Source organism: Schizosaccharomyces cryophilus (genome assembly GCF_000004155.1).
Source record: "Schizosaccharomyces cryophilus OY26 unplaced genomic scaffold supercont4.6, whole genome shotgun sequence".
NCBI lineage: Eukaryota > Fungi > Ascomycota > Schizosaccharomycetes > Schizosaccharomycetales > Schizosaccharomycetaceae > Schizosaccharomyces > Schizosaccharomyces cryophilus.
The window spans coordinates 145,342-169,024 of NW_013185629.1; the positions used below are offsets into that span (position 1 = coordinate 145,342).

General features: G+C 39.3%; 11 protein-coding genes across 11 annotated transcripts; 7 read left to right on the top strand and 4 right to left on the bottom strand.

Annotated features, from left to right (window-relative positions):
- The first annotated feature begins 143 nt into the window (after window positions 1-143).
- Window positions 144-1,249, top strand: SPOG_00940 (26S proteasome regulator). Its single transcript, XM_013169211.1, has 2 exons — window positions 144-306; window positions 372-1,249. The coding sequence occupies exons 1-2, from the start codon at window positions 226-228 to the stop codon at window positions 951-953; spliced, it is 663 nt and encodes a 220-aa protein (XP_013024665.1). The 5' UTR covers window positions 144-225; the 3' UTR covers window positions 954-1,249.
- SPOG_00941 (transcription factor) lies at window positions 1,134-4,239 on the bottom strand. The gene has a single exon (XM_013169212.1). The coding sequence runs from the start codon at window positions 2,937-2,939 to the stop codon at window positions 1,392-1,394; it is 1,548 nt and encodes a 515-aa protein (XP_013024666.1). The 5' UTR covers window positions 2,940-4,239; the 3' UTR covers window positions 1,134-1,391.
- Window positions 3,944-4,200, top strand: SPOG_00942 (uncharacterized protein; the record flags this gene model as incomplete). Its single annotated transcript, XM_013169213.1, has 1 exon — window positions 3,944-4,200. The coding sequence occupies one exon, from the start codon at window positions 3,944-3,946 to the stop codon at window positions 4,193-4,195; it is 252 nt and encodes an 83-aa protein (XP_013024667.1). The 3' UTR covers window positions 4,196-4,200.
- Window positions 4,240-5,781: 1,542 nt separating the features above from the next.
- Window positions 5,782-6,742, top strand: SPOG_00943 (uncharacterized protein). Its single transcript, XM_013169214.1, has one exon. It carries the CDS (start codon window positions 5,897-5,899, stop codon window positions 6,374-6,376), a length of 480 nt encoding a protein of 159 aa, XP_013024668.1. The 5' UTR covers window positions 5,782-5,896; the 3' UTR covers window positions 6,377-6,742.
- A 232-nt stretch (window positions 6,743-6,974) lies between these two features.
- Window positions 6,975-9,135, top strand: SPOG_00944 (App1 protein; the record flags this gene model as incomplete). The annotated part of the gene is made up of 2 exons (XM_013169215.1): window positions 6,975-7,122; window positions 7,181-9,135. 2 exons carry the CDS (start codon window positions 6,975-6,977, stop codon window positions 9,133-9,135), a joined length of 2,103 nt encoding a protein of 700 aa, XP_013024669.1.
- A 198-nt stretch (window positions 9,136-9,333) lies between these two features.
- SPOG_00945 (dipeptidyl peptidase) lies at window positions 9,334-12,010 on the top strand. The gene is made up of 2 exons (XM_013169216.1): window positions 9,334-10,811; window positions 10,854-12,010. Exons 1-2 carry the CDS (start codon window positions 9,382-9,384, stop codon window positions 11,938-11,940), a joined length of 2,517 nt encoding a protein of 838 aa, XP_013024670.1. The 5' UTR covers window positions 9,334-9,381; the 3' UTR covers window positions 11,941-12,010.
- Window positions 12,010-14,363, bottom strand: SPOG_00946 (F1-ATPase alpha subunit). The gene is made up of 3 exons (XM_013169217.1): window positions 14,246-14,363; window positions 14,021-14,080; window positions 12,010-13,771 (listed from the first exon to the last, which is right to left on the bottom strand). Exons 1-3 carry the CDS (start codon window positions 14,306-14,308, stop codon window positions 12,284-12,286), a joined length of 1,611 nt encoding a protein of 536 aa, XP_013024671.1. The 5' UTR covers window positions 14,309-14,363; the 3' UTR covers window positions 12,010-12,283.
- Window positions 14,364-14,613: 250 nt separating this feature from the next.
- SPOG_00947 (RFC like checkpoint protein Rad17) lies at window positions 14,614-16,896 on the bottom strand. Its single transcript, XM_013169218.1, has 3 exons — window positions 16,427-16,896; window positions 16,277-16,383; window positions 14,614-16,232 (listed from the first exon to the last, which is right to left on the bottom strand). Exons 1-3 carry the CDS (start codon window positions 16,617-16,619, stop codon window positions 14,757-14,759), a joined length of 1,776 nt encoding a protein of 591 aa, XP_013024672.1. The 5' UTR covers window positions 16,620-16,896; the 3' UTR covers window positions 14,614-14,756.
- Window positions 16,897-17,697: 801 nt separating this feature from the next.
- On the top strand, window positions 17,698-19,433 carry SPOG_00948 (clr6 L associated factor 1 Laf1). Its single transcript, XM_013169219.1, has 2 exons — window positions 17,698-17,818; window positions 17,871-19,433. Exon 2 carries the CDS (start codon window positions 18,064-18,066, stop codon window positions 18,991-18,993), a length of 930 nt encoding a protein of 309 aa, XP_013024673.1. The 5' UTR covers window positions 17,698-17,818; window positions 17,871-18,063; the 3' UTR covers window positions 18,994-19,433.
- SPOG_00949 (polyphosphate synthetase) lies at window positions 19,401-21,983 on the bottom strand. The gene is made up of 2 exons (XM_013169220.1): window positions 21,784-21,983; window positions 19,401-21,663 (listed from the first exon to the last, which is right to left on the bottom strand). The coding sequence occupies exons 1-2, from the start codon at window positions 21,949-21,951 to the stop codon at window positions 19,621-19,623; spliced, it is 2,211 nt and encodes a 736-aa protein (XP_013024674.1). The 5' UTR covers window positions 21,952-21,983; the 3' UTR covers window positions 19,401-19,620.
- Window positions 21,984-22,605: 622 nt separating this feature from the next.
- Window positions 22,606-23,662, top strand: SPOG_00950 (nudix family hydrolase; the record flags this gene model as incomplete). Its single annotated transcript, XM_013169221.1, has 2 exons — window positions 22,606-23,023; window positions 23,079-23,662. 2 exons carry the CDS (start codon window positions 22,606-22,608, stop codon window positions 23,660-23,662), a joined length of 1,002 nt encoding a protein of 333 aa, XP_013024675.1.
- Between the last annotated feature and the right edge of the window lie 21 nt (window positions 23,663-23,683).

A 23,683-nucleotide genomic window follows, 5' to 3' on the forward strand; every position in this document is an offset into this window, starting at 1 on the left:
TTATTTTTTTTATTTTTTTTTATGAATTTCTTTTTTTTTCTTTTGCTTTTAATATATGTCTGGATATGTCTATAATTGTTCAATTGAGACATGCTCAAATTTGGTATTGCTTGCTGGCTAGGACGACTGGACGTGTGTGATGGTGGCATTTCTCATAAGCGCGAATATCGAAAGCAAGGATACGGACATACAGTTCTTTATTTTCGATAGAATCTTATATTTACAATGGAAGAGTTGAAACGATTAGAAAAGAAAAAACTTGAAATTGAAGAGGAAATGAAGGAATTGCAGAACGTTTTAATACGGGTATGTTAGCACCATTGTAGATGAGCTTTGGTCTCGTGGTAAGGTTATGGACTAATTCTTTTTAGGAAAATGTTACGATGCATACTCCTTTGGTAACAGAAGATGGCTTTCCTAGGTCTGATATAGACATTCCTACAATCCGACCTACTAGGCATAAAATAATTACACTTCGAAACGATTACAACAAAATAGAAGATGAAATTAAAAAAGCATTGGAAAATGTTCTTTCTGCGCAAACAACCAAAAATGATGTCTCAAGCTCAGTTGCCAAAGCACAATGGAAAGAGAGTGGTGCCCAGGATCAGGGCGTAGACACGGATGCATCCTTCGTTAGTGGAAAACAAGCCAAGGTTCTACAACGAGCTTCTATATTGGGAAGACCTAAACCTTTCTGTGTCGTAGACTCGGTGGCTGTTGGAAGCCCGGCTCAAGAAGCTGGCCTTTGCGTCGGAGACGAGATTATAAGAATTCAAACATGTACAAGTTTGTCTTCCTTACCCGCTCTCGTTCAAGCCAACTTGGGAAAAAGTTTGAGTGTGCTATTGATTCGTGGATACGACGCAGATGATTCACCAAGAATCTATCGACTCTCCCTACAGCCCCATACTTGGCAAGGTCCTGGCGTACTAGGCTGTCATTTACGCTAAAATAAAACAAGCAAAAATAAAGAGAAGAGAAGAGAAAAAATAATTGAACGGTGCATAAGAAACAAGCTACAAAGTTGCATGAACAAGTGTTATGAATGGAAAACGACTTTGTCCTTTTCACTTTTATATAGACTCTAAATGTTATAATAGTTGACGACTTGCAAATTCATGAAAAACTGGTCGGTTTGATTATATATAACTACATGCAATCATGTATATAACTTATGTAAGAAATAAGGTCCATTAATATTCTCATAAAATAAAATAACTATTACAAACAACATTAACAAAAAAGATATGCACCAGGCACTAAAATTTGTACAAGAAGTTATTTGAAAAAAAAAAAAGAGCAAAGACCCTCCCTAGTCTTCTGTGATCTGTATCAATTTTTCTAACGTACAAAAAGGTGAAAAATAAAACATACATACACATTTTGTATTAATCATCTAGATTTTTTAGAAAGTGCGACATGTCGTCTAAAAGGCCGCCGCCCGGTGAGAGTTTAGGCTTCTCAGTTTTTAATGGTGTAGTTTTCTCAGAGTCAATATTCTCCCACCACAAGTTCTCATTGGTAAAATCTAAGCACCGAAAAGACTCATCAAGAGATCCGCACAAATCGGGACAAGCCAATGATTGCAGGGGAGGAGATCCCATAGTCCATGGAAGAACAGCTGACTTGCAGGGATTCGAGTCGGAGAACTGGGAGAAAGAAGTTTCCAAAGGGTTATTGGAAGAAGCGCTTCCATGAAGATTGGTAAATTGGTCAATTTCTAGACTAAGAGGGTCAATAGAACCGATAGGATTACTGGAGACGGTGAACGTCTGGGAAGCCAGTTCATCGGTTTGAACGACAGGAGAAGCAGTGTCAGATGAGTCTGTGAGGTAGGATGAATAGTCAAAGTCAGAATCACCCAACAGTTGAGAATGAGCAGATGTAATAGAATTCGAAAGCTGATTCTTGGAAGGCTGAAGGGAATCGCAAGAGTCTTGCTTAGGAGAAGGAGCTCGCTGGACTTCAGGGAGCGACAAGTCAGATAACATAGGGAGTTGGTCAAAAGGCTTGTTCAAATATCCGTCTTGGGGAAATTTCGTAGTAGAAGCAGTTGAAGAAGGACAGGGCTGGGTTGAGAGATTCGAATTCGGAGTAGAAGGGTCGACGGTAGAGGGAGAGGAAGTAGAATCCAAGTAGCTAGGGAATTGTTGCTTTTGGTATAAGGATGGTTGAAGAGGATCGTGATCAACGAATCCAGGAACGGATGAAACAGAAGAGATGCTAGCGCTAAGAGAAGGAGGAGGAGAAGAAGAAGACGATGCATACGGTTTCATAGGAACCGTGGTAGGTGAGACGGGATGGTCAATAGGACGGGAAGGAGGAGACATGTAAAGTGAGGAGTGAACAAGGGGAGAAGAGAAAAAAGAAGTTGTAGAAGGAGGTTGGTTATCATTGTAAGAGGGAAAAGTTCCAGAAGTATTTTTGTTGGAGTCATAGGGGTAAAATAATTTGCGGGAAGAAATAGGAGGAAATGATGCAGCATTGTGAGGCGGCTGGGAGAAGGACGTATTAGTCGTTGCAGCAGGAGGAGCGCTCATCGATACAAAGGAGGAAGAAGATGAAGGATATGAAGAAAGTTTAGAAGGAGCGGAAGAAGCAAGAGGGTAAGCGGAAAGGGAAGTCGGGTCTCCAGAGTATTGAGGGTATGAGAGTGAAGAATAAGAAGGAGAGCCTGTGGAAGTGGGAGCGGCGGGAGTAAAATTAGGAGGAGAGGGAAGAGAAGTAGAAGTATGAGGAGGACAATGGAAGGGAGTCGACCGTTTACGAGAAGAACGCCAAGAAGAAACGGAAAAGTGGCATTCGGCATGGGCTTTTTGACAGGCTAAGCAAGGTTGATTTGAGAATTCACTTGCAATGCAGCGAATTTTTCTACGACGACATCGGTCACAAGCAACGGCAGTACGACGACGAGGGCCGGTAGATTTCTGAGGCATATTCACAACAAAAGAAGAAAAAGAAAGTAGGGAAAGGGGAGTTTGAATTAAGAAAAAAAAAAGAAAAGAAAAGAAAAGAAAAGAAAACAGAAAGAAAAGAAATTATAGTATTGTTGGAATGAAAGAGGGGAAGGAAAAGAAAGGGGTATAATTAATAATGTAAAGAGAAGATCAACAAGAGGAATTATTGACGCATAAAACGGGTGATACCAAACACAAAGCGAAAACCGTTTGGTAGAGACAAAAGCGTTCACTCGTGGATGAAAGTACAGAGAGAAGAAAAGAAGAGAGACAGGGAAAAAAACGATACCAGATACGACACAGTTAAGTCCGCGAGGTAGGTGGATTGGAATTCAAGTTCAAGTCGAAAAAGAAGGGGAGAAGGGACCAATCCAAAGGGATCTAAAGTTCAAAACAAACTGATGGTTCAAACTAAATGGTCTTAAAAATACGCGAAACAAAACAATTTCTTATTTCACACACACACAGAGAAACAGAGAGGGAGGTCAGAGAATTTCCTTATGAAGTAGAGGTAGTTACAAACAATTGCAACGATAACACGTACGACAATTGGAACAACTACAACAATTGCTATTAAAACAATGAACAGAGAAAGAGAAAAACTGAATACAATCGTCTTGGCGAAATTCACGAAAACCTTATATTCTATTATTCCAAAGACAGAGAACAAGAGAAGAGTAAAGGAAGTGAAGCGAAGCAATCAAAACCGAAACAGATGAAACCAAATGAATTGAAAAATTAGAAAAAGGAAAAGAACCCCAACTAACGAAAATATACAGACACACACACACACACACACAGCAACAAAGACGAACTAACGAAACAATGTTAACGAGGTTAACAAAATATAATAACGAGGAAATCAATAAAAGCGGACCATCTTGAAGAGAAAAGAAGTCCTCAAGATTGAGGAAGGAGGGCCATTTATAAGAAGTAGGTAGTGAAAACCGAACAATCGAGATCCCTGGGATAAAAGAAAGCAAATGCCGAACGTAAAAGTCCAGTACCATAAAGAAGACATGGAGATGATGTCACGAGAGGAGCGGCCGAGCGAGTCAAGAAGCGAGTTAGAGTGGAGGAAGACTGAAACTTGCCGACATCAGGTTGATGAAAATATCGAAGCGGAGGGTAATATAAGGAGAAAATGGGGAAAACGAGGAGTAAAGAACAATTCGAACAAGAATGACGAAAGCCAAAAAATGGGGCAAAGAGGAAAGATTCGGCAAAAGAAGTAAACACATTGGGTTTTTTTTTTATATTTTTTTGCAAGTAAGAAACAAAGAAAAAAGAATGAGAAAAAGTGAATCTCCCGAAAACAATAATGAACCGTACCGTTCCAAGAAATAGTTGCTTATCGGTAATGAAATTCGGTTCGTCCAACAATATTTAACGTAATGAAAACAAGAGTCCATAATGTGGAGGATAAGAGGGTGAGAAAGAGAGAAACTTTGTGGGGGAGAAAGGCAACGAAGAACAAGGTTGGTAAAAGAAGCTTAAAATAAACGTTCCAAATGAAAATTCAAAGAAACAAAAGAGGAGAAAACACAATGAAAAAAGTAGCAAATAAAATCCCAGAAAGACTGGAATCCTCGTTTCTATCAAGAAAGGAAAGAAAAACAACAGACAAGCATCCTAAGGAAACCAGCCAAAACGAAAGAAAAAAAAAAAAAAAAAAAAAAAAGTTTACCTCTCTTCTCATTTCTTTCGTTCATCATTGTCCAGACAATGTAAACTGTTCCTGATCTCTTCTCTTTTCCAACCAGAACCAGAGGTGGGGATCTCATGCAAGATGACATCGACCGCTTTAAAAAGACTGGATATGTATGGGTAAGTGTGATGAAATGAAAACGTGGTTTGATGGGTTGATATCTTTAAGGGAAAAAACGCCAATATTATTTTACCGCTATGGATTGGAGTGCGGTATTCAAATGATAGAAGTAGCTAAAGACGAAACTAAGCTAGCTAAGTTAATTGAAACAAAATGAAATAAAAAGAAAAACATTACGAAACCACACATCTGTAAAGCAAGAAAAAATGGAATTGTTGCGTTTCGTTTTCCAATTTCCTTACAACAACAACTTTGTTCTTCCTCCTTTCTTATCCCCAGATGGTCTTTTTTGCTCTCTATACGCGCGCCCTCTTTGGTTCACTCTCAAGTGCGGTGTGGTGGGTCGTTGACGGTCTAAGGCCGATTCATCATAGCAGTACATTGGACTAATAACTCTATCCCCCATCTCTTCCCCTCCCTTCCTCTCTGCTTGCTCGTACGAAGACGTTCAGCCATGCATGACTATGACATGAGATGACATGACATGGGTATGGTATGGTATGGTATGTGTATCTTCACCAGACGGACGCTTTATTCCTTCACCTTGCTTTACCGTGCGTCGCTGAAATCGAGTTTGAGGAACTTTAGTGAACCCAAGTTATTTTCGTAAACTGATTTTACGCTCTTCGCAATGGCTCCCAATTCTCGAGCTCTTTGACCGTACCGAAAAAGGTGGAAGGTGTGGACGGATTGGATTGTCTTTGGTTTTAGAGGTTTCTTTTGGAGTTTTTTTTTTTCTTCTTTTTTTTATTTCATCTCCTTTCGCCTTCTTTCCCTTTTTTCGGCTCTTTTCGATGAATTTTTATTTCCTTGCATAATCTATGCTACAAGAAGGCTGGTGATCACTTTTTCATCCTTCATGGCTGGTTTGCTTCATGCACATGAAAATGATGTTGTCTGAGAGTTCTTTCATTAAATTTTAAAATTTTTATCTCTTTCTTGCTCTTACCAGCCATCGTTTCGGTTTTGCTTGGCTCCATTCTCCTATAAATCCTCTGGGTTTTCTTACTTTTTTTCCAGAAAACGAATTCGTTACTCTTTTCTTTTTTTCTATTTCATTTATCTTAGCTTAACTTAAGCCTTGGTTTCGCTACATTTCTTTTTCACAATGCTCTTTGTTCGCTCTTTCCTTCAAGGTCTCCTCGCCCTCGCCTTCTTGGCTCTTCCTACTCTTGCTGACGAAAGCCTTTCTACATCTACCGCTTCCTCTTCCTCCTCTCCTGCTCCCACTGCCCCTGCTACTACCACTGTTTACCTCGTCCGAACTGTAGATGCTCAAAACAACCCCGTCTCTCAACCCGCTGTTACCGTTTACAATGTCTTGAAACCCGATACCGTCACCGTTACTGCCTCTCCCACTGCTAATGTTAAGCGTTCTATCGGCACCAACGATACCGTCACTTCTTCCTCTTCTGTTGGTCCTCGCATCTATTCTGCTGTTGTCCATGTTCCTACTGGCGGTACCAATCCTCCATATGCTACTGCAAATCCTCTTATCAACTCTACCGTGCCCTACAGTAGTTCCATCCCTGCTTCAACTCCTGCTTCTACAATTGGATCTTCTTCTGCTGTCTCTTTCTTCGCTTAAATTCCACTATTCCAGAAGACTTCCTCGTAAGTACTACACCTTGTAGCATTTTGTGGAAAAATGGTTTTTTAAAGAGCTCGGTTCTGCTTTCCCTTGCGATAATCGTTGATGTCTCTTGATGAATTAGCTTTTCCTCGCTCTCGTCATTGTATATATCTTCATCAACATTGCTGCCGGTCAGTAATGCTGTATGCCTACCTATGTAAAGATTCTACATATCTGTGCATTTTTCTGCATTTCCTTTGGCTTCTACCCTTGATGTCATTCGGATCCAATCATTTTGTATATAGTTTGACTCTTTATTTCTTTTGTATATAAATTTTAGAACTTGAATACATACTATTGTTCTTTTCTGTTGATTCTTGCTGGTTTCTTGTTGAATGCAACTCATCTTTCCATCGTAAGCATCCTTCCAATCCTATCATTTGTTATTCTTCTACGACTACATTTCTGTTTTATTTTTATATTTTTATTTATCTTCACAAGCTTGTGTTTCGTCGCTTCTTTCTCTCTTTCCCTACCCAGCCAGCCAACTTCACTCATTCTCTTTACCAATCCTCAACCGATTCTTCCTTTTTCCTTTACTTAACTTCACACCATGTCATTTCAATTAGACACGAGCTCCTTTGGTTTTGACATAAAAAAAGCACATGCTCAAGTCCTTAATGGTTCTCCAGATTGCTCTTGGGCTGTTTTTGGATATGCCAAAGGTCAAGGAAATACTTTGAAAGTGATTGCTACTGGAAGTATGTATTTTCTTTTATTCTTTTTCTTCTTCTTTCTAACATGCATTTCTTACTATAGATGACGATTATGAATTTCTTGATGAATTTGATGAAAATGCTGTTTTGTTTGGTTTTTTGCGTGTAAAAGACACCAATACAGGTCTTCATAAGTTTGTGTTGGTTTCTTGGTGTGGTGAGGCTGCTCCTAGTTCTCGAAAAGGCTTATTCCCCATTCATTCTTCCTCAGTTACTCGCTTATTGAATGGTTACCATATACAAATTACTGGCCGTGAATCTTCTGACCTCAATCTGGACGATATTGTTCATCGTGTCGCTGACGCAAGTGGTAGTAAATATTCCTCGAATACTTCCCTTTCTCCGACCCCTTCTGCTGCTTCCAAACCTGTCAATGTTCCATCATCTGCTCCTGCTCCTGCTTCTTCTCGTTCTCAAGCTTCCTCTCCTGGCTCCCTTTCCGCTACTATGCCTCCGCAGAAACCTACTCCAGAAGATTATCGTTGGAACGATACTTACACACAACGTCCTTCTCGACAATCTTCTCTTCGTATTCCCGTGAATGCTAGCTGGCCAACTGCACCTACTTCTGCTGCTCAACAAGACCCTGAAAAGGAAGGACATACTGATTTATCTGCTGCTGCTCCTGTTCACCCAATTTCACTTCCGAAGCCCGACGCTTCACATACGGTTCCTTCTAGACCAATTTCTTCGCAACCTATGCCTTCCTCTTCTACTGCAACGCCTGCCAAGGAGGAGTCGAACCCCTCAATTTCAGAGACATTTGCTGAATCTACTAAAAGTCCCGCTTCAGAGTTAGAACAACTTCATGCTAGTGGAAACGTAAATTTGTCTGCTAGAAGGGCCATGTTTGAACGCTTTCAGCAAGACAATAAACCTTCTACTGGTCCTCAAACAAAATCCCAGCCAACCAAGTTAAGACATAATTTTGAATCTGCTGCTGCTTCAAAAGCTCAAAACCCAGACTTCAAGCATGGCCCAAAAGTCGATGCATTTGCAAATAACAAGAACGATGAGCCTAAAGAACCGACAACGAATCCACCAAGCGTTGCTTCTTTACGATCTCGCTTTGCCAGTCAAAATTCGAACAATGAATCCAATTCAACTGCTACTACTGACGTTCAGTCTTCTAAGAATGTTCCCTCTGTTGGTAATCCTCCATCTGCTCCGGAATCGATGCCTGTTCCTGCTAATGCGGCTCCCATGATGCAAGCTCCTTCTGCGCCAACTATGCCTCCAAGACCCGAGTCTACCAAAAAAGTGCAATCTCATCCAGGAGCCTCTTACGCTCCATCACCTCCACCTCCTCAACGACAACAAGAGGTTCAGACACAGGATCTTCCTCCTGCCCCTCCTGTCCCTCCTGTCCCTGAGCAGACCGCTACGCCATCTGCTGAAGCAAACTTGCAAACTTCTTCACCAACTCCACCTGCCATGCCAGCCAAATCTGACGAGGAAGCGGAAACTGACACTACTATACCTCCTCTTCCACCTGTAGTAGAAACACCTCCTCCACAACCACCTCTTCCTCCCACTCCTGAAATTAAAACTCGGGAGAACGAGGATGGATTAAGCATTGCACCAGAGTCTTCTTCAAAAACGCCAGCTCTTGTGATTTATGATTATTCGCCAGAGGAAGAGAACGAACTTGAATTGACAGAAGGTGAAAAAATCCAAATCCTCGACTTCGTTGACGAAGGTTGGTGGTTTGGTGAAAATTCAAATGGCAAGCAAGGATTGTTTCCTTCCAATTATGTTGAGCTTTTGCAAGAGGAAAAGATTGCTCCAGCTCAGGCACCTGAAAGTAATGTCGAGGATGGTTCAGGGCAAACTTCCGTGAAAGCCATTTATGACTATCAAGCTCAAGAAGACAATGAATTGAGCTTTTATGAGAATGATTTTATTACAAATGTCGATCAGATTGATCCTAATTGGTGGGAAGGTGAATGCCATGGACGCCGCGGTTTGTTTCCTTCCAATTATGTTGAAGAGATTTAGTCAATGATTTCTCATATTCAATTCTAGTTATGACTAGTTATGATTTTATGTTTTTTCATATTACTTTACTATATTAAATAAATGAAATTTTTGTTTTTTGGCTTTTATTAAAATAGCTCGCTGGAATTCGCAAATCGTCTAAATATTATTTATTTACTAATGTTGTAATTTCAACAAATATTCATTTACTTTTAACCAGCATCGTTATAGATAAATATCATTAAAACTCATTTTAATTTGTTATGAATGAATGGTCATGGGGTCGAGCCATCGATAGCTGGCCGTAACGGTTCTGTAACAAAGCAACATTGGAGAAAACGAAGTGCTATAGTTTCTTCGCAGGATGTAAAATCGGTACTACAATCAGGAGACAGGGAAAACGATGTCGACCTTCCTAGTGGGACCAGTGAGTATCGAAAGAAAACTCGTAGAAAGAGGCAATTTATTTATTTTTCGTTGGCCGGTGTATTGTGTCTGTTCGTTGGATGCGCTATCCTGTATTCGTTTTACTTTTTGTTACATAAGTACAAATTAGGTGGATCCATAAAACCTTCTGAAAAATATCGGTTAAGTTTATCTCGATTTGATGATGGGAGCTTGCTGCCATATCATCAGGAAATCGAATGGGTAGTTTCAAAGGAAGGTGTTGAGCTATACTATGATCAAAGCAATTATCTTCCAGTATTTTTTCTTCCTCAGGGCTCTCTATATGGACCCAGCATGGACCTTTCAGTACTCCAAATTCATGAGTTATGTAACTCATTTACTAAAAAGGTAGCTTCGTCTGACTTGGAGTATGTGGCATATTTCTGCAGTACGCAAAAGAGGTGGAGATATTCAGTTTACAATGAAATATATATTTTGGAACGAAAAACTGGTCGCGTTGCCCCCCTCAAGCAAGACTCTCAAGTTATTGTCGCTGAGTGGGCACCTGTGGGTCATCATATGGCGTTTGTGGATGGTTCAAACCTGTACGTTTGGCAAGGGTTTGAAGATCCGATTCTTTCCATAACGGACGCCGAGGAGTCTGAATCTATCTTGAATGGGATTGCAGATTGGCTATACGAGGAAGAGATCTTGATGTCACCGACTGCTTTGTGGTGGTCTGCAAACGGTTCTTGTCTGTCTTATTTGTCATTCAACGATTCTCTTATTCCAAAGTACATTATTTCACAAAATGTGATTGTCCCAGTCGAGGGCGGCGCAACAGAGAACCATAATGCTTTTCATTACCCTCGACCAGGTGATCCCATTCCAAATGTTCAATTATTGAGTTATTGTTTTTCTTCTGATTCTGTTGCACCTCATCCACTTCACACTCAAGAAACTTCTCCTTTGGAAGAATTTTATATTCAAGATGTTTGGTGGGTTCAAGATGAGTCAATTATGTTTGTTGAGACTTCAAGAGGTAGTACACGCAGGATAACTCATAAGTATAATGTAGCTACTTTTCGTCTCGATACTCTTAACGAAGAGCTGGAGGAACCTACTGTACCGTTGAGTTCTTCCTTAGGAATACGAAATATCGTTTGGCAGTCAAAAAATGGCTATGTACGTTATATGGGTGACTCGCAAAGGAAAAGATTGGCCTTTTTTAATTTTGACGATAACAGTTTTATGTATATAACGCCGGAAGACTTATATGTTTTGGAATTTTGGTTGGTTGGAAAGTTTTTGTAAGTACTTTTTTTTATTTTATATGCATACTTACAATCTAGATTTTACACCGCTCTCCACCCAAACGATCCTTTTGCGAATATTTTCTGTTTATCCACGGAGTTCGCAGCTCAAGCAGAAGTTAAAATATCCTCTTCAGATGGCTCGAAGTCTATCAAGATCTCGCCCGACGCAAATTACATGTTGCTGAATTATTTTGGTCCCGGGATACCCATGCAAAAAATCTATTTGTTAAAAGCTTGCTTGAATAACTGGCTAAGTAAAATTTCTAGTGGGGATTTCTCTCAAACAGAAGAGACATTAATTCCGGAATTACTCCGAGTTGTGGAAGATAATAAAGAATTACGAGCTTTACTTGGAAACTATGAGTTTCCATCTAAGCATACTGAAACAGTGAATGTTCACAACGTTACTGCTTCTTTTCAAGAAATAAGACCTAGCAATTTCAATCCAAATAAGAAATATGCTACCGTATTTGAAATTTATGGCGCTCCAGGTTCACGATCTATCACGGGAAAGTACGAAATGGATGCAAACGAATTGATGGCATCCTCGTTGGAAATTTTGGTTGTAAAAGTCGATGTGAGAGAAATAGCTAACAGCTCTCTATTGGGAAATGATTTTTTGACATTACCTTATTACTGGATTGATATAATTCGCTGGTATTCTCATAAGCAGCCATATATTGACAGTTCACGACTGGGACTTTGGGGATGGAGTTTTGGAGGTTACCTTGTCCTTAAAATTTTAGAGATCACAGATATTATATCGTCTGCATTAGTCGTAGCACCTGTTGTGGATTGGCGGTTTTATGATTCTTACTATGCCGAAAACCTTCTTGGCGCTTACTCTGCGAATACTAAAGACAGATACGAACAGAGTGCCTTACATATTTCTGAAAACATAAAAAATGTACGAAACGTTTTGATTGTTCATGGTGCTAAAGATGATAATGTGCACCTCGAAAATACTTACCAACTAACGTCTTCATTAATAAAAAACAACCTTGAGAATTTCGTGCAGTTAATTATTCCTGATGCAAATCATGATTTCTCTAATATTCAAGTGTACCCTTATTTGAAAAAGAAGATAGCTACCTTCTTTGGCAGTTGTTTTCATAATTTATGAATAAAATTTTGGAACTTATGTGATTAATATACATTCAAGGTAGCTACTTATTACAACAAACATTAAAAAGATCAATAATCGAGCTTTTATATTTTATAGGGCTAATCGCTATTTAGCTAATAAAGCAGCCTGCAGAAAAGCAAAACTATACTACCTTTTGGTAATGAATAAGTGGGGGGACAGATCGTAAAATTATCAATTCAGCAAACATATAATTGATAAATGGCTGATTCACCGACAGGTAATCACAAATACAAAAGATATTGAATCGTTCATTTCATTATTAGGATAAAAGATAGTAATCTCATGCAGTGACAGCACCTATCGAGTTGAACCTGCGAACTTAGAAGGAAGACAAAAATTCAGTAATGAGACCCTTCAAGCTCTCTTCAGTGGCAGGGCTAAGGACACCTTCCTTACGGATAGCTTCAGTGACAGAAGCACCACTGGTTCTCAAGAAAGGAAGGAACTTTTGTTCAAATTCGACAACGCGATCGACGGGAATCTTGTCAAGGAAGCCCTTGACACCACAGTAAATGAGAGGAACTTGTTCTTCAACACCCAAAGGAGAGTATTGAGGTTGCTTAAGCAATTCAGTCAAACGAAGACCTCTTTCCAAAGTAGCACGAGTACCAGCATCTAAATCAGAGCCGAATTGGGCAAAAGAAGCAACTTCACGGTATTGGGCAAGGAAAAGCTTAATTTGACCAGCGACTTGCTTCATAGCCTTAACTTGAGCAGCGGAACCGACACGAGAGACAGACAAACCAACGTTAATGGCGGGACGGATACCCTTATAGAAAAGTTCAGATTCCAAGAAGATTTGACCGTCAGTAATAGAAATAACGTTAGTGGGAATGTAAGCAGAAACGTCACCACCTTGAGTTTCAATGACGGGCAAAGCAGTCAAAGAGCCACCACCGTGTTCATCGCTCATCTTGGCAGCACGCTCGAGAAGACGAGAGTGAAGATAGAAGACATCACCAGGGAAAGCTTCACGACCAGGGGGACGACGCAAAAGAAGAGACATTTGACGGTAAGCAACAGCTTGCTTGGTAAGATCATCATATGTAACCAAAGCGTGTTTTCCATTATCACGGAACCATTCACCGATAGCACAGCCAGCGAAGGGAGCCAAATATTGCAAGGGAGCACTTTCAGAAGCAGTAGCGGCGACAACAACAGAGTATTTGAGAGCATCATTTTGTTCTAACTTTTGGACCAATTGAGCAACAGTAGAGCGCTTTTGACCGACAGCAACATAAACACAGTATAGCTTCTTGCGTTCTTCGTTGCCACTGTTCCAGCGCTTGTGGTTAAGGATAGCATCCAAAGCAATAGCAGTTTTACCAGTTTGACGATCACCGATAATCAACTCACGTTGACCTCTACCGATAGGAACCATGGAATCAATAGCCTTCATACCAGTTTGCATGGGTTCACAAACAGAAGTTCTAGGCAAAATACCAGGAGCCTTCAACTGAGCACGACGACGCTCAGTAGTCTTGATGGGGCCCTTGCCATCAATGGGGTTACCCAAGCCATCAATGACACGACCAAGCAATGCTTCACCGACAGGAATGTCAACAATATGGCGAGTACGTTTAACAACATCACCTTCACGGACGAGACGGTCGTTACCGAAAAGCACACATCCGACAGTGTCTGCTTCCAAGTTCAAAGCCATACCTTTGACACCGGAAGAGAATTCAATCAACTCTTCAGCTTGTACGTTGGAAAGACCGGAGACACGAGCAATACCATCACCAATGGACAAAACACGTCCAGATTCCATCATTTGTGATTGGTTGTAAGCTCCACGGATACGTTCCTAAACTGGTTAGCATATGTCCATTTTTTCCGTACAGGTTCTTCTTGGTTATCCTTCCAGTCTCCCTAATCATCTTTAAAATGAAGCTACGGATCATATAAGCCAAAGATGGAGAAAATTTTACGGGTCGTAACATGCTTGTGGACGCTCAAACCATCTCTGTCAAACAATAATCCAAAAAGAATTTAAATGTTTATAAAGATATTAGGGGTATTAAAAGGGCTTCCAAGTGTTTTCCGATTCGCATACCTCTAAGATAGAAGGAACTTCAGTAGGAGCTGCTTTTTCGGCATAGCCACGTTTACTACACTTCTTGGGTTAGAAATCCGTTCGGAATAAAATCAAGAGAAATAATTGATCGTAAATAAGCCAAGATCACAAAAAAACTATGAGGTTCGGCAAGTTCCGGCGGGTACTTGAGCGTGTTCCCGTCCCGTTTCAAACATAGCCTCAAAATCTTGTTATAAAACTTACAAAGAATGGGCGGTAGCCGCAAACAGGAGCTCTGATAAATCTAGATCCTGCTTGTCGAAGCATTTTCGTGAGTAAATGAAAGTATTACTGTTTGCTTAAACTGAGAGGAGGAGAGGAAGCGTTTGGTTTACCAGGTGTAAGTAACATTATTAAAGCCGGAAACCCGAACCCTGGAAAGAAGCTTAAGTGACAAAAGTGGAAATGAAACCACAGCATGTTACCCGAAATGGCCAAAAGAAATTGCAAAGTATCTTAGAGAATGTAAAGAAATAAAATTGAAAAAGCTGAAAAAAAATATAAAATACTTTTGTAGTTTTGTAATTTTTATTTGAAAGCATAATTTTGTAAAAAAAATGTGTAAGAGTTGTAGCCATACACAATAGATAATGGAGTATAAATAAGTTAAAGAAAAAAAGGAAAGAATGAAATCTATTCTATGAAATTGTAATGAGTTTTCTATATTGTGGCTTTTATTTCATAAGTTAAGTTGGGACCATATATATTGTATTCGTTAAGCAGGATCATCTTCTTCAATCGGATCGTCTGGGTCTTCTAAGGCTTGGTTTTCATTATTGATGATTGTTTGAACATATTCGATCGTCGAAGACTTACCATAGATAGCCGAATAATCATCTAAAGGTCTATTGGAAATTTCGTCTTCTCGCCATCGATGGAATTTTATCTGTCTCCACTTTCGAGGAACTGGCGACGGAAGATACCAAAGAGTCCCTTGAATAGCAAACCATAGAGACATTTCATCTGCCTGATACGAATACGGGTAATCGATTGCCATGGTGTCTGCGAAGCTTAGAATATCACACACAGAATAGGCTTCCATTTGGTTTAAGCACGAATCAATATAGTTCTCAAAGATACCGTATCGAAACATGGAACCTGAAAGGCCTGCCTGCTCAATCGTTGTTTTGACGTCCACCAAGCTTGGGCGTTTTTCTAGGGCATTTGCTTCTGTAAATAAACCAGAATATAAGTTTAAATTTCCTTTTTGTCTTTGTTCTTCTTTTCCGTTTGGAACATTGGACGAGGGTTGAGCGTTTGATGACAGTACTTCGTCGTCCCCTTCTCGTTTATTCCAGATGACTTTACCTAGTGCATGTAACATTCCCAAACCAATATCCTTTTGATATTCTTTCTGTTTATCATCATCATCCTCCAATTTCCATCGGAATGTTGTAAGTGCCGAGTAGAGTGAATCCTTTCTACCAGATATCCTTGTCAGCATTTCGGAAGCTTCTCTAGAGGTGCTCGACTGACTCTCATACTTTCCGTTGTTTTCTTTCGATGGAAACTGTTTATTTTTTCTTGGTAAATAAAACTGGAGAGCGTTCAGGACATTTCGCAAATCACCTTCGCTGGCAGTTACTAAGTCTTGAATGAATGTGGAACTCTTGGATTGAAGTGGGATATTTTCCTTCTTTAGAATGAGATCTATAGCTTTCTTCATAAATGTTGTAGCGATAGGATTCATCGGGATCACAGAGACATGATGATGATCTAGTAATTCTGGACCCAGGATTTGGGTTCCAAAACTCATTTCTTTATCTTGAAAAGTAGTTCCCTCGGAATTTATGGATTTTGTTTCAGTCAAAATTAAGATGATTGAGTACTGGCCTCTCGACTGTAATGCGGAAAGGAGAACCTCCCGAAACATTTGTAAAGTGCCTGTTTGTTTTGACAAATATGGTAACTCGTCTAAAAGAACAAACTTTTTGCTTTCACTGGTATTCTTTTTCCTCAAATCTTTTGCTGATGAATGTAATTCCAATTCAGGATATGTTTCTGCCAAAGACATAAACCGTTGAAACTTTTCTGTCAGCGAGAATTGCTCAGTATTATAGTCTTGATAGTTCTGAGATCTTGTATCCATTGGGTTTGACCACTCAACAAGGCTAGCACCCATTTCATGAGCCAAAATACGAACAGTAGTACTTTTTCCGCATCCCGAGGGACCGGACAAGACCAATAAACGCTTGATATTTGTTAGTTTGAATTAAATAAAAAAACCCAGCTTACACTATAAGGACAGGATTCATTCATCCACTGTCGAATAGCATTGACCTTGCCTTTATGTACGGCTAGTTCAGACGACTTTGTAGGCTGGTACTTTTCAAACCATAAGACTATTGAAGAACGTTAGTAGGATCACAAAACCCTTTTTCTTACATGATGAGTTAGAATTTACAGGTATGGATTCTTCATCAGAAATGGTTTCGATTTCTTCGTCCGGCAAAACATGAGTATCTCGACGACGCTTAGCATTCGCAGGAGAATATTTGATAGAACTTTGTTTTCCCTTTCTCTTTGAGCTTGCTAGAGACTTTTTAGGAGTCCCACTTAACGACAATCGCCGTTGCATGCCAAGAGGAACGTGATGACTAGTAGCTTAAAGTCAAGCACTTGGAACAGGTAAATGAAGATCAAAGAGAAGTACAATGAATTATGAAGTTTATAGAAAACAAAATCACATATAAAGCTGAATGGCTATACACTTTTCATGTAGAACCGCGTATCCGGAAGAATACCGTCAAGAGTGAAAACAAAGGCAGAGAAAATTGTTTTTACTCGTTCAAATTTTTTAATAAAAAAAAATCAACGACAGATAATGGTTCCCTTATAAAAAGCGTCGTCTAGAAACATATGCGATTTTCACGGGTATTATACTAAGAACTTTATATGATGGAACGTATGATATTAAAGAGGATTTGTGAAAGTGCAAAGCAAACCGATTGTTGCTCCTGTATACAGAACAATAGAGCCGAAAAGAAATAGAAATAATAAAATAGACAAAAGATATAGTTCGCAGATGAAAAAAATGTCGGGGCTCTATTTCCCTGGTTTTTTTTGGGCACAAAGGAAGATGTAAACATTGGCATAGGTTTATGAAAAACGAACAAAAAGCCCAGATAACGGGTTCTTTATCTTAACGCATTCTTTATTTTCTTTTTTTTTAGTTTGCAAAGCCTAACCTGGCTTTCTGTGCTCTTTTCATGATTTCGGTGTTTGTTTACACTGGCTATAAATATAAAATAAAAGGATAACCCACTTCTTCAAGTATATGCAAACGAACGAAAATAGTATTCTTATTTATTTATAACTATTGATAAATTAAATTTCTCATGCGAGGGAGGCATCAACATAATAATTACAAGTCAAAGAGTGCTTTCTTTGCTTTTAACCGTGTAAAAAGGCAAGTGGACCTATAACCTTTCCAAAAAGTTCTGCAATAGAAAAAAAGAAAGATTCTGTATTCAAACCTCTAGAAGACCTCATTTTTTGTGGATATTGTATCCAAGATGACTCTCAAATGGTTTCCTTTAAGTAAGTAGTCTACTCTTTATGGAACTTGTTTAGACAAAAAAGGAATATATTTCTTTTATTTTTATATAATTCTGGGTCTTCATTCCCCCTTTAGTTATGAATTTTGAGAATGAATCTCACGTACCCTACCCTTTGGAAAAAACAGGACTACTCTTTTTGAGAGTAGTGACAGCATCTGGTATCACCAATTCGTATACATTCATTGGGCTCTGAGAGTTACGAATGCAATTCTTATAGGTATGTAAACAAAAGTATCCTTCAATAAGCAAACTAAACAATGACAATTCAGTCGCATAAAAATCATTCTTTTGTCTCCATACGTTCTTTTTTGTAATTTGGTTTTGGTTCATAGATTGTTAAACTGTTTTTTTTTGTTCAATTATTATTCTTGTTATTTTGGCTTTCTTATTTTTTTTTTCGTTTTTCTTATTTTCTTTTTTTTGGTACATCTTTTGCAAGTACAAATTGAAGCAATTTTCACTATGCAATCCCCATCGACTAGCGCTAGCGTTGTCTCTTCCAGCTCGTCGTTGACGAGATCTTTGGACAAAGATGTGTGCTCTTCTGCGATGAAATCCTATCAACATCTCATTTCTCCTCCTCCTTCACCGCTTTCTCCTAGCCTTTTGTCCGACAACGGGGATGTGATTCGATGTAGTCGAGCTACTACACCTTCAAAACAAACGGTCAGTACTTCTACTCTTCGGTCTACGTCTTCGCCTGGCGCTCGTTTAACTTCGCAAGTGTGCAAGGGCTACCAAAACTCTCCTAGAGCCTGGCTCCTAAGGGAAAGACTTTGGCTTCGACGACATTTACCTGATGTCGCTCCTATATCTTCTCCTGCTAAGCGCCCTCGCCGAATGGCTAGTACCATCTCCACTACTGTAGAAACAAAAGTCGCTGCAGATAACCCAAGGGCTTCACCTGACTTTTCAGATTCTCGCCCTTCTACTCCAGTGTCTTCTTCCTCTCGAAGCCATTATTACTCAAAGTCAACGACTACTAGATTCAAACAATCCAGCCGAGAGTTTTCTTCCAGCAGTCAGGTGCTTGACGTTGCTAATACCCCTTACGAAATGCTTCCTGATTACTCACCAGACATGTCCATTCTTGACAAAAAAGCACAACCTCGCCCTTTGCGCAGTGAATGGAAAGGTCCCCCTCTTGACCTGTCTAATGATGAACATCGACAGCTTCTCCACCCAGCTGAATTACAACTTGCTGCGACCCTTCGCTTGCCTTGTCTTATTTATCTTGACAACAAGCGTCGTATTTTCGCCGAGTGGCACAATCGTCGCTCTGAAGGACTTAGTTTTCGTAAAACCGATGCTCAACGCGCAAGTCGCGTCGATGTAAATAAAGCTAGTCGCTTGTGGAAAGCTTTTCACGATGAAGGATTTTTCGATAATTAATTCATTGATCTATCTGTCTTTTGTTCCCTGTGTCATTCTTGCTGTTTTGGCAACTTCTATTCCCTTTTTGTCTTTGCTGTTTCTTTTTTATTTTTTAATTTTTGTTTTTGGGATTTAGCGGTCTATTTTGCATCTTGAAATTTCACACGTTCTTTTCTATATACACAAACATGGAAACTGCCCTTCGTTTATCCATACCAACTCGCTCCTTTCAAAGTACCCTTCTTTTCCTTAGAAATGTTTACCTTCCTTTTAAACTTAATTAAATTCTTTCATGGATAAGTCATGAGTCACCACTTGTGGTTAATGTGAGCTTACGATATCTCTTTTTTACTTTTTCTTACCTTATTCCGTACAATTCAAAACTTATAGATTTCACGATAAACATGAATAGAATAGAGATTTTATGCGCTAGCAATACTAGTTTATTAATTATAGCACTCACTAAAGTAAACTCATTAGGAAATCCAAAAAGTATTATTCAACAATCATAAAATAAATAGCACCTATTAACAAAGTGGAACCATGCTATTGTATATGCATTCATTCAAGAGAATGACTTGAGAGATATTTCATCAAAGCAAAAAAAAATATCTAAAAGACCATTCTTATACTTCATTGTAATGCTCAGAAAAACTGCTTGCAAAAGATCTTCACAAGAACGTGATCATCTTCAATAAGATTTTGTTCCACCGCTCCTCTTAAAGCAAATGTCATATTAGCAATCAATGAAATAGCTAAAGCAACTCCAACGAATAAGGGGCCCCTGTACTCAGTCATAGGAGCAGGGCTACGTGTCATAATCAAGTTACAACGCTTTGCATGAAGTCTCCAAGCGTAAAATCCCATGAAAACGGCAAGCATCACATAAATACTACCGAAAATACGTCCCGTTTTGGCATTGGCGCTGTTGAATAAAGCTAAAGAAAGGGAACCAAACAAAACAACAACATGAAGCCAGTTAAGATATGTACGCTCATTAGCAAGCCAGACTTTTGTTTCTACTTTGACAGGACCACTGACACGAAGAGGAACTTCAGGCTTCTGGATATGAGGAGGGGTCGTGTATGTTTTACCGGGACGATAAATTGATCCATAGGTGGAAGGCTTTAACAAACCAGGAATACTTTTAAAATTAAACCGATCTCCATGAGGATGCTTAAACTGTTGTATGTGGGGTGCTGCCATTTCAGCATTGGGAGCCTGAGAACGTCGCGAAACGACCGGTGCTTTTTTGAAAGTTTTTGGGGGCGATTCACTAGTAAATACAGTTTCATCTCTTCGTTTAACATAAATATTACTTGAGCTGGCAGTATCTTTGGAAACGGGGTAGGTAGTTTCGGGATCTTTCCTAATGTCCTGCTCCATAGAAAACAACCACATCGGCAAAAGAGGGACATATCTTTCAAACAAAACGGCTACTCCATGCTCATACTTAGAAAATCCATCAACCTCGGAAATCAAATGAGAACTGCGAAGTTCAGAGACCCATAGTGGTTCTTCTTCATCTGGTTTTAAGCACTCTCGAATTTCAAGTATGCTATAGGGAAATCGAAAATGCTCACCCTTACGAAGATGTTTATAAGGAAATTCGGCATCGTCAATATCATGTCGATGCCAGTCAATAGGATCACGGCAAGGTCGTTCTTGATCAAATGAATCTTCCCGAATCATTACCCAATCTGAATCCAAGTTAACACGTACAGAATCATCACCGGGGATCTGGAATGCTGTACGGGTATAAACGGACCTTAGCACGGGTTGCAAGTTATACTCTGTGATAAGCTTTTGGACATCTTCTGTAAGCTGCTTTTTTTGAGAAGAATCTGCGGAAACATCGGTAGAATCGTCTCTACTCTTCTTTCTTTCAGGATCGTAAGCTTCTTTTAGAAATTCATTGAGTTTCTTCTCGCGTAAAACAAAACGATCCTCACTATGAGACAGACTGCTGCCTTCGCGAACCATGCGCTCTACAATAATATCGGTTTTTGAATTCAACTTTCCGTACCAATGCAGGCGCAATGAAAACGCTCGCTCAGATCGTTCAAGGTTTTGGCTATACAAATCAAAATTAGGATTATCAAAATAAAGACAAGTTGAAATCGGATCAAGTACACCAGATACAGCAGAACGGTCTCGATCAAAGCCATGTTTGCCAGAGTAATATAAAACAGGCAAGCGTCTCATAATAAATGTTTTCACTTCCATGAGGTTGTCATGATGGACCCAGAATCGATAAGTTCGCCTACGATATACGTTGTCATCTGAAGAGTGAATATGTCGGGGAGCATTCAAAGAAGGTTGACCGCCAGTAAGACTTGCACGCAGCGGGTTGTATAGAGCAAAAATTCGGGCCAAAATTGGATTATATTGTACATTACCAAGCGAACAGGCACGGAGTCTAACTTGTAAAATAGGTCGAAGGGAATATGCACTGTGTAATTTATCGTGCTTTTTAACGATCTTATAAAAACCGGTAAGATTCAATCTCGTGTACTTCTCTAATTTTTTAACTAATTCGGTACAAGAGTCCAGTTGCTCTAAAAGCTTTAAACGGTCTTCATTTGTTAAAGATTCATCGGTGAATTCGTTGGAAGAGCTAAATCGGGCTTCGATACTCGTCAATGATTCATTCAAGTCCTTCCAAATTTTCTGATGAAAACCATAAACCTACCATGTTAATATTCTTGCACTCCAAGAACCCTGAACGAAGCTTCTTCAACCAAGCGGCACAATGTTCGAAAACATTGTCATGCTTCACACTTTTCATTCAAATCCTAATGACAATACCTTTTCTAACTGATCATCCAAAGCAGATACGAAGCGGGATTCGTCGTTTTCACCCCAAACAGGGGATTCTTCATCAGCCTTCAAAAATTGTTTCAACTTTACATAATCCATATAATGTTCCCTCCATGGTTGATAAATCCCAGCTTCCAAACTGTCACTAAAACGCATTGTTTCGATTGACTTAGAATCCGGCGGTGAATGGTTCTGTTTAAATTATGACAATAACACACCTGAATCAATTTAAAGAGTTACAGTAAAACTCTGTAAACGGTAAACATCACCACCATAAGTGTTGACTGAAAGAAGGAAAGAAGTAAGTGTAGAGTAATAAAAGGACATCTATTGTTTAATTATTGTTTGTGATTGTAGTAAGTAGTTTTGAGTGTGGAAGATTCATAAGTAAATCCAAGTTTAGTAACTTGCAGTAAGTCTTGTGAATTTGTCTTTTTATTATTATTTATTTACATTTACTCTATTTTATATTTAACTTGCTTGCAAAATAGTAGATATGACGACCTTTCCAAAATATAATAAGTTTTCTTTTATTTCAATTCGCGTAGTTACATTGCATGCCAAACCTTAGTTTTATTTTGAGCTGTGTATCCTTGAATCTCACACATTGCACCAACAGAACCGTGTTAGACAACTGGTTGCCTTTCTACTACGGATTCATTGTTTCCAATCTTTTCTGAACTTCTCTATCCTCTTTTACGAATTGAGTTATTTATTAGCAGGTTGTGTATCTGTTCTTGCTCTAAATAAGCAGTTTTATGTGAAATTCACTACCTTTATCATTGCTTTCTTTTTCTGGCTCTGAATAAGATGGATTTCGACTTAGACTTACTTACAGGCTTGCAGATTTTGAGCCAAAAGACTCCTATGTCAGTAACAAATGGACCCACGAAACGAGCCTCCGTCGCCGTAATCCTTGCTACAGACCCTCCTCAAAAAACTTCTTCCCCTTATTGGATTCATCAAATTCCTTCTAATGTCGTTCCTCATGTCCTATTAATCCAGAGATCTTTCCGTGAAAAAGACCGATGGTCTGGTCACGTTGCTTTGCCTGGTGGCATCCGTGAAGCAGATGATAAATCTGACGTCCATACTGCTATACGCGAAACAAACGAAGAAGTTGGCATTGATCTTTGCGAGCAAGGGGCTTATTTTGCCGGCTCTTTAGATGAACGAATCGTTTCTTCCAATTGGGGTAGTACTCCTTTAATATTGCTTTCTTCTTTCGGTACGTGAACCTTTTCGACGTAAACAATAATTCTAACCACTTGTTGTCTATCTAGTTTTCGTCTTACCCAATCTTTGTGAATTACACCTTGATGAGAAAGAAGTGTTTTCTGCCCAATGGATCCCTCTCACCGACCTTTTACGCCCAAAATATTTTACCTATATAAAAGTTGATCCCTCTCGGGCTATTGCAAACCAGACCATACCTTCTTTGCAGCCTTTTTTGCAATTCTTTGTTGGCAAACTAGTTTATTCAGCAATTCGTTTGGAACCTCAGATAGATTCACCAGCTCTTCTGCTTCCTATCAACAAAAGACCTTTGTTATGGGGTATTACACATAGCATATTCGTCGACTTATTTGTTTTCTTTTCCCCTTCTTCTGCGAAATCCTGCATTATATGGACTTTGCCATACTTTCAACATTACGACTTGCGAGTTATTACAAGTTTAATATCATGGAATTACAAAAGAAGAATGTCTAGTAGATATCCTCATGGCAATTGGGCTATAACAACACTTAATGGATACTACAAATATTTAAAACTGACTTTAATCATTGGGTTTCTGTTCCGTATTACTCTGTTTTGCTTTCTGCTTTCTAATTTATTAAACATGAACATAGCCACGTTCTATAAATAAGTATTTTTTTATGAATGCCTA

Excerpts from the sequence above, each read along its gene's own strand:
- SPOG_00940 (XM_013169211.1), top strand. The coding sequence starts at position 226 with ATGGAAGAGTTGAAACGATTAGAAAAGAAAAAACTTGAAATTGAAGAG. Across the intron at positions 307-371 it reads TGCAGAACGTTTTAATACGG|GAAAATGTTACGATGCATAC; the intron begins GTATGTTAGCAC and ends AATTCTTTTTAG.
- SPOG_00941 (XM_013169212.1), bottom strand. The coding sequence starts at position 2,939 with ATGCCTCAGAAATCTACCGGCCCTCGTCGTCGTACTGCCGTTGCTTGT.
- SPOG_00943 (XM_013169214.1), top strand. The coding sequence starts at position 5,897 with ATGCTCTTTGTTCGCTCTTTCCTTCAAGGTCTCCTCGCCCTCGCCTTC.
- SPOG_00945 (XM_013169216.1), top strand. The coding sequence starts at position 9,382 with ATGAATGGTCATGGGGTCGAGCCATCGATAGCTGGCCGTAACGGTTCT. Across the intron at positions 10,812-10,853 it reads TGGTTGGTTGGAAAGTTTTT|ATTTTACACCGCTCTCCACC; the intron begins GTAAGTACTTTT and ends CTTACAATCTAG.
- SPOG_00946 (XM_013169217.1), bottom strand. The coding sequence starts at position 14,308 with ATGCTTCGACAAGCAGGATCTAGATTTATCAGAGCTCCTGTTTGCGGC. Across the intron at positions 14,081-14,245 it reads GCGGCTACCGCCCATTCTTT|TGTAGTAAACGTGGCTATGC; the intron begins GTAAGTTTTATA and ends TAACCCAAGAAG. Across the intron at positions 13,772-14,020 it reads AAGTTCCTTCTATCTTAGAG|GAACGTATCCGTGGAGCTTA; the intron begins GTATGCGAATCG and ends TAACCAGTTTAG.
- SPOG_00947 (XM_013169218.1), bottom strand. The coding sequence starts at position 16,619 with ATGCAACGGCGATTGTCGTTAAGTGGGACTCCTAAAAAGTCTCTAGCA. Across the intron at positions 16,384-16,426 it reads TGTAAATTCTAACTCATCAT|TCTTATGGTTTGAAAAGTAC; the intron begins GTAAGAAAAAGG and ends GTTCTTCAATAG. Across the intron at positions 16,233-16,276 it reads ATGAATCCTGTCCTTATAGT|CGTTTATTGGTCTTGTCCGG; the intron begins GTAAGCTGGGTT and ends ACAAATATCAAG.
- SPOG_00948 (XM_013169219.1), top strand. The coding sequence starts at position 18,064 with ATGCAATCCCCATCGACTAGCGCTAGCGTTGTCTCTTCCAGCTCGTCG.
- SPOG_00949 (XM_013169220.1), bottom strand. The coding sequence starts at position 21,951 with ATGCGTTTTAGTGACAGTTTGGAAGCTGGGATTTATCAACCATGGAGG. Across the intron at positions 21,664-21,783 it reads TGGATGATCAGTTAGAAAAG|GTTTATGGTTTTCATCAGAA; the intron begins GTATTGTCATTA and ends TTAACATGGTAG.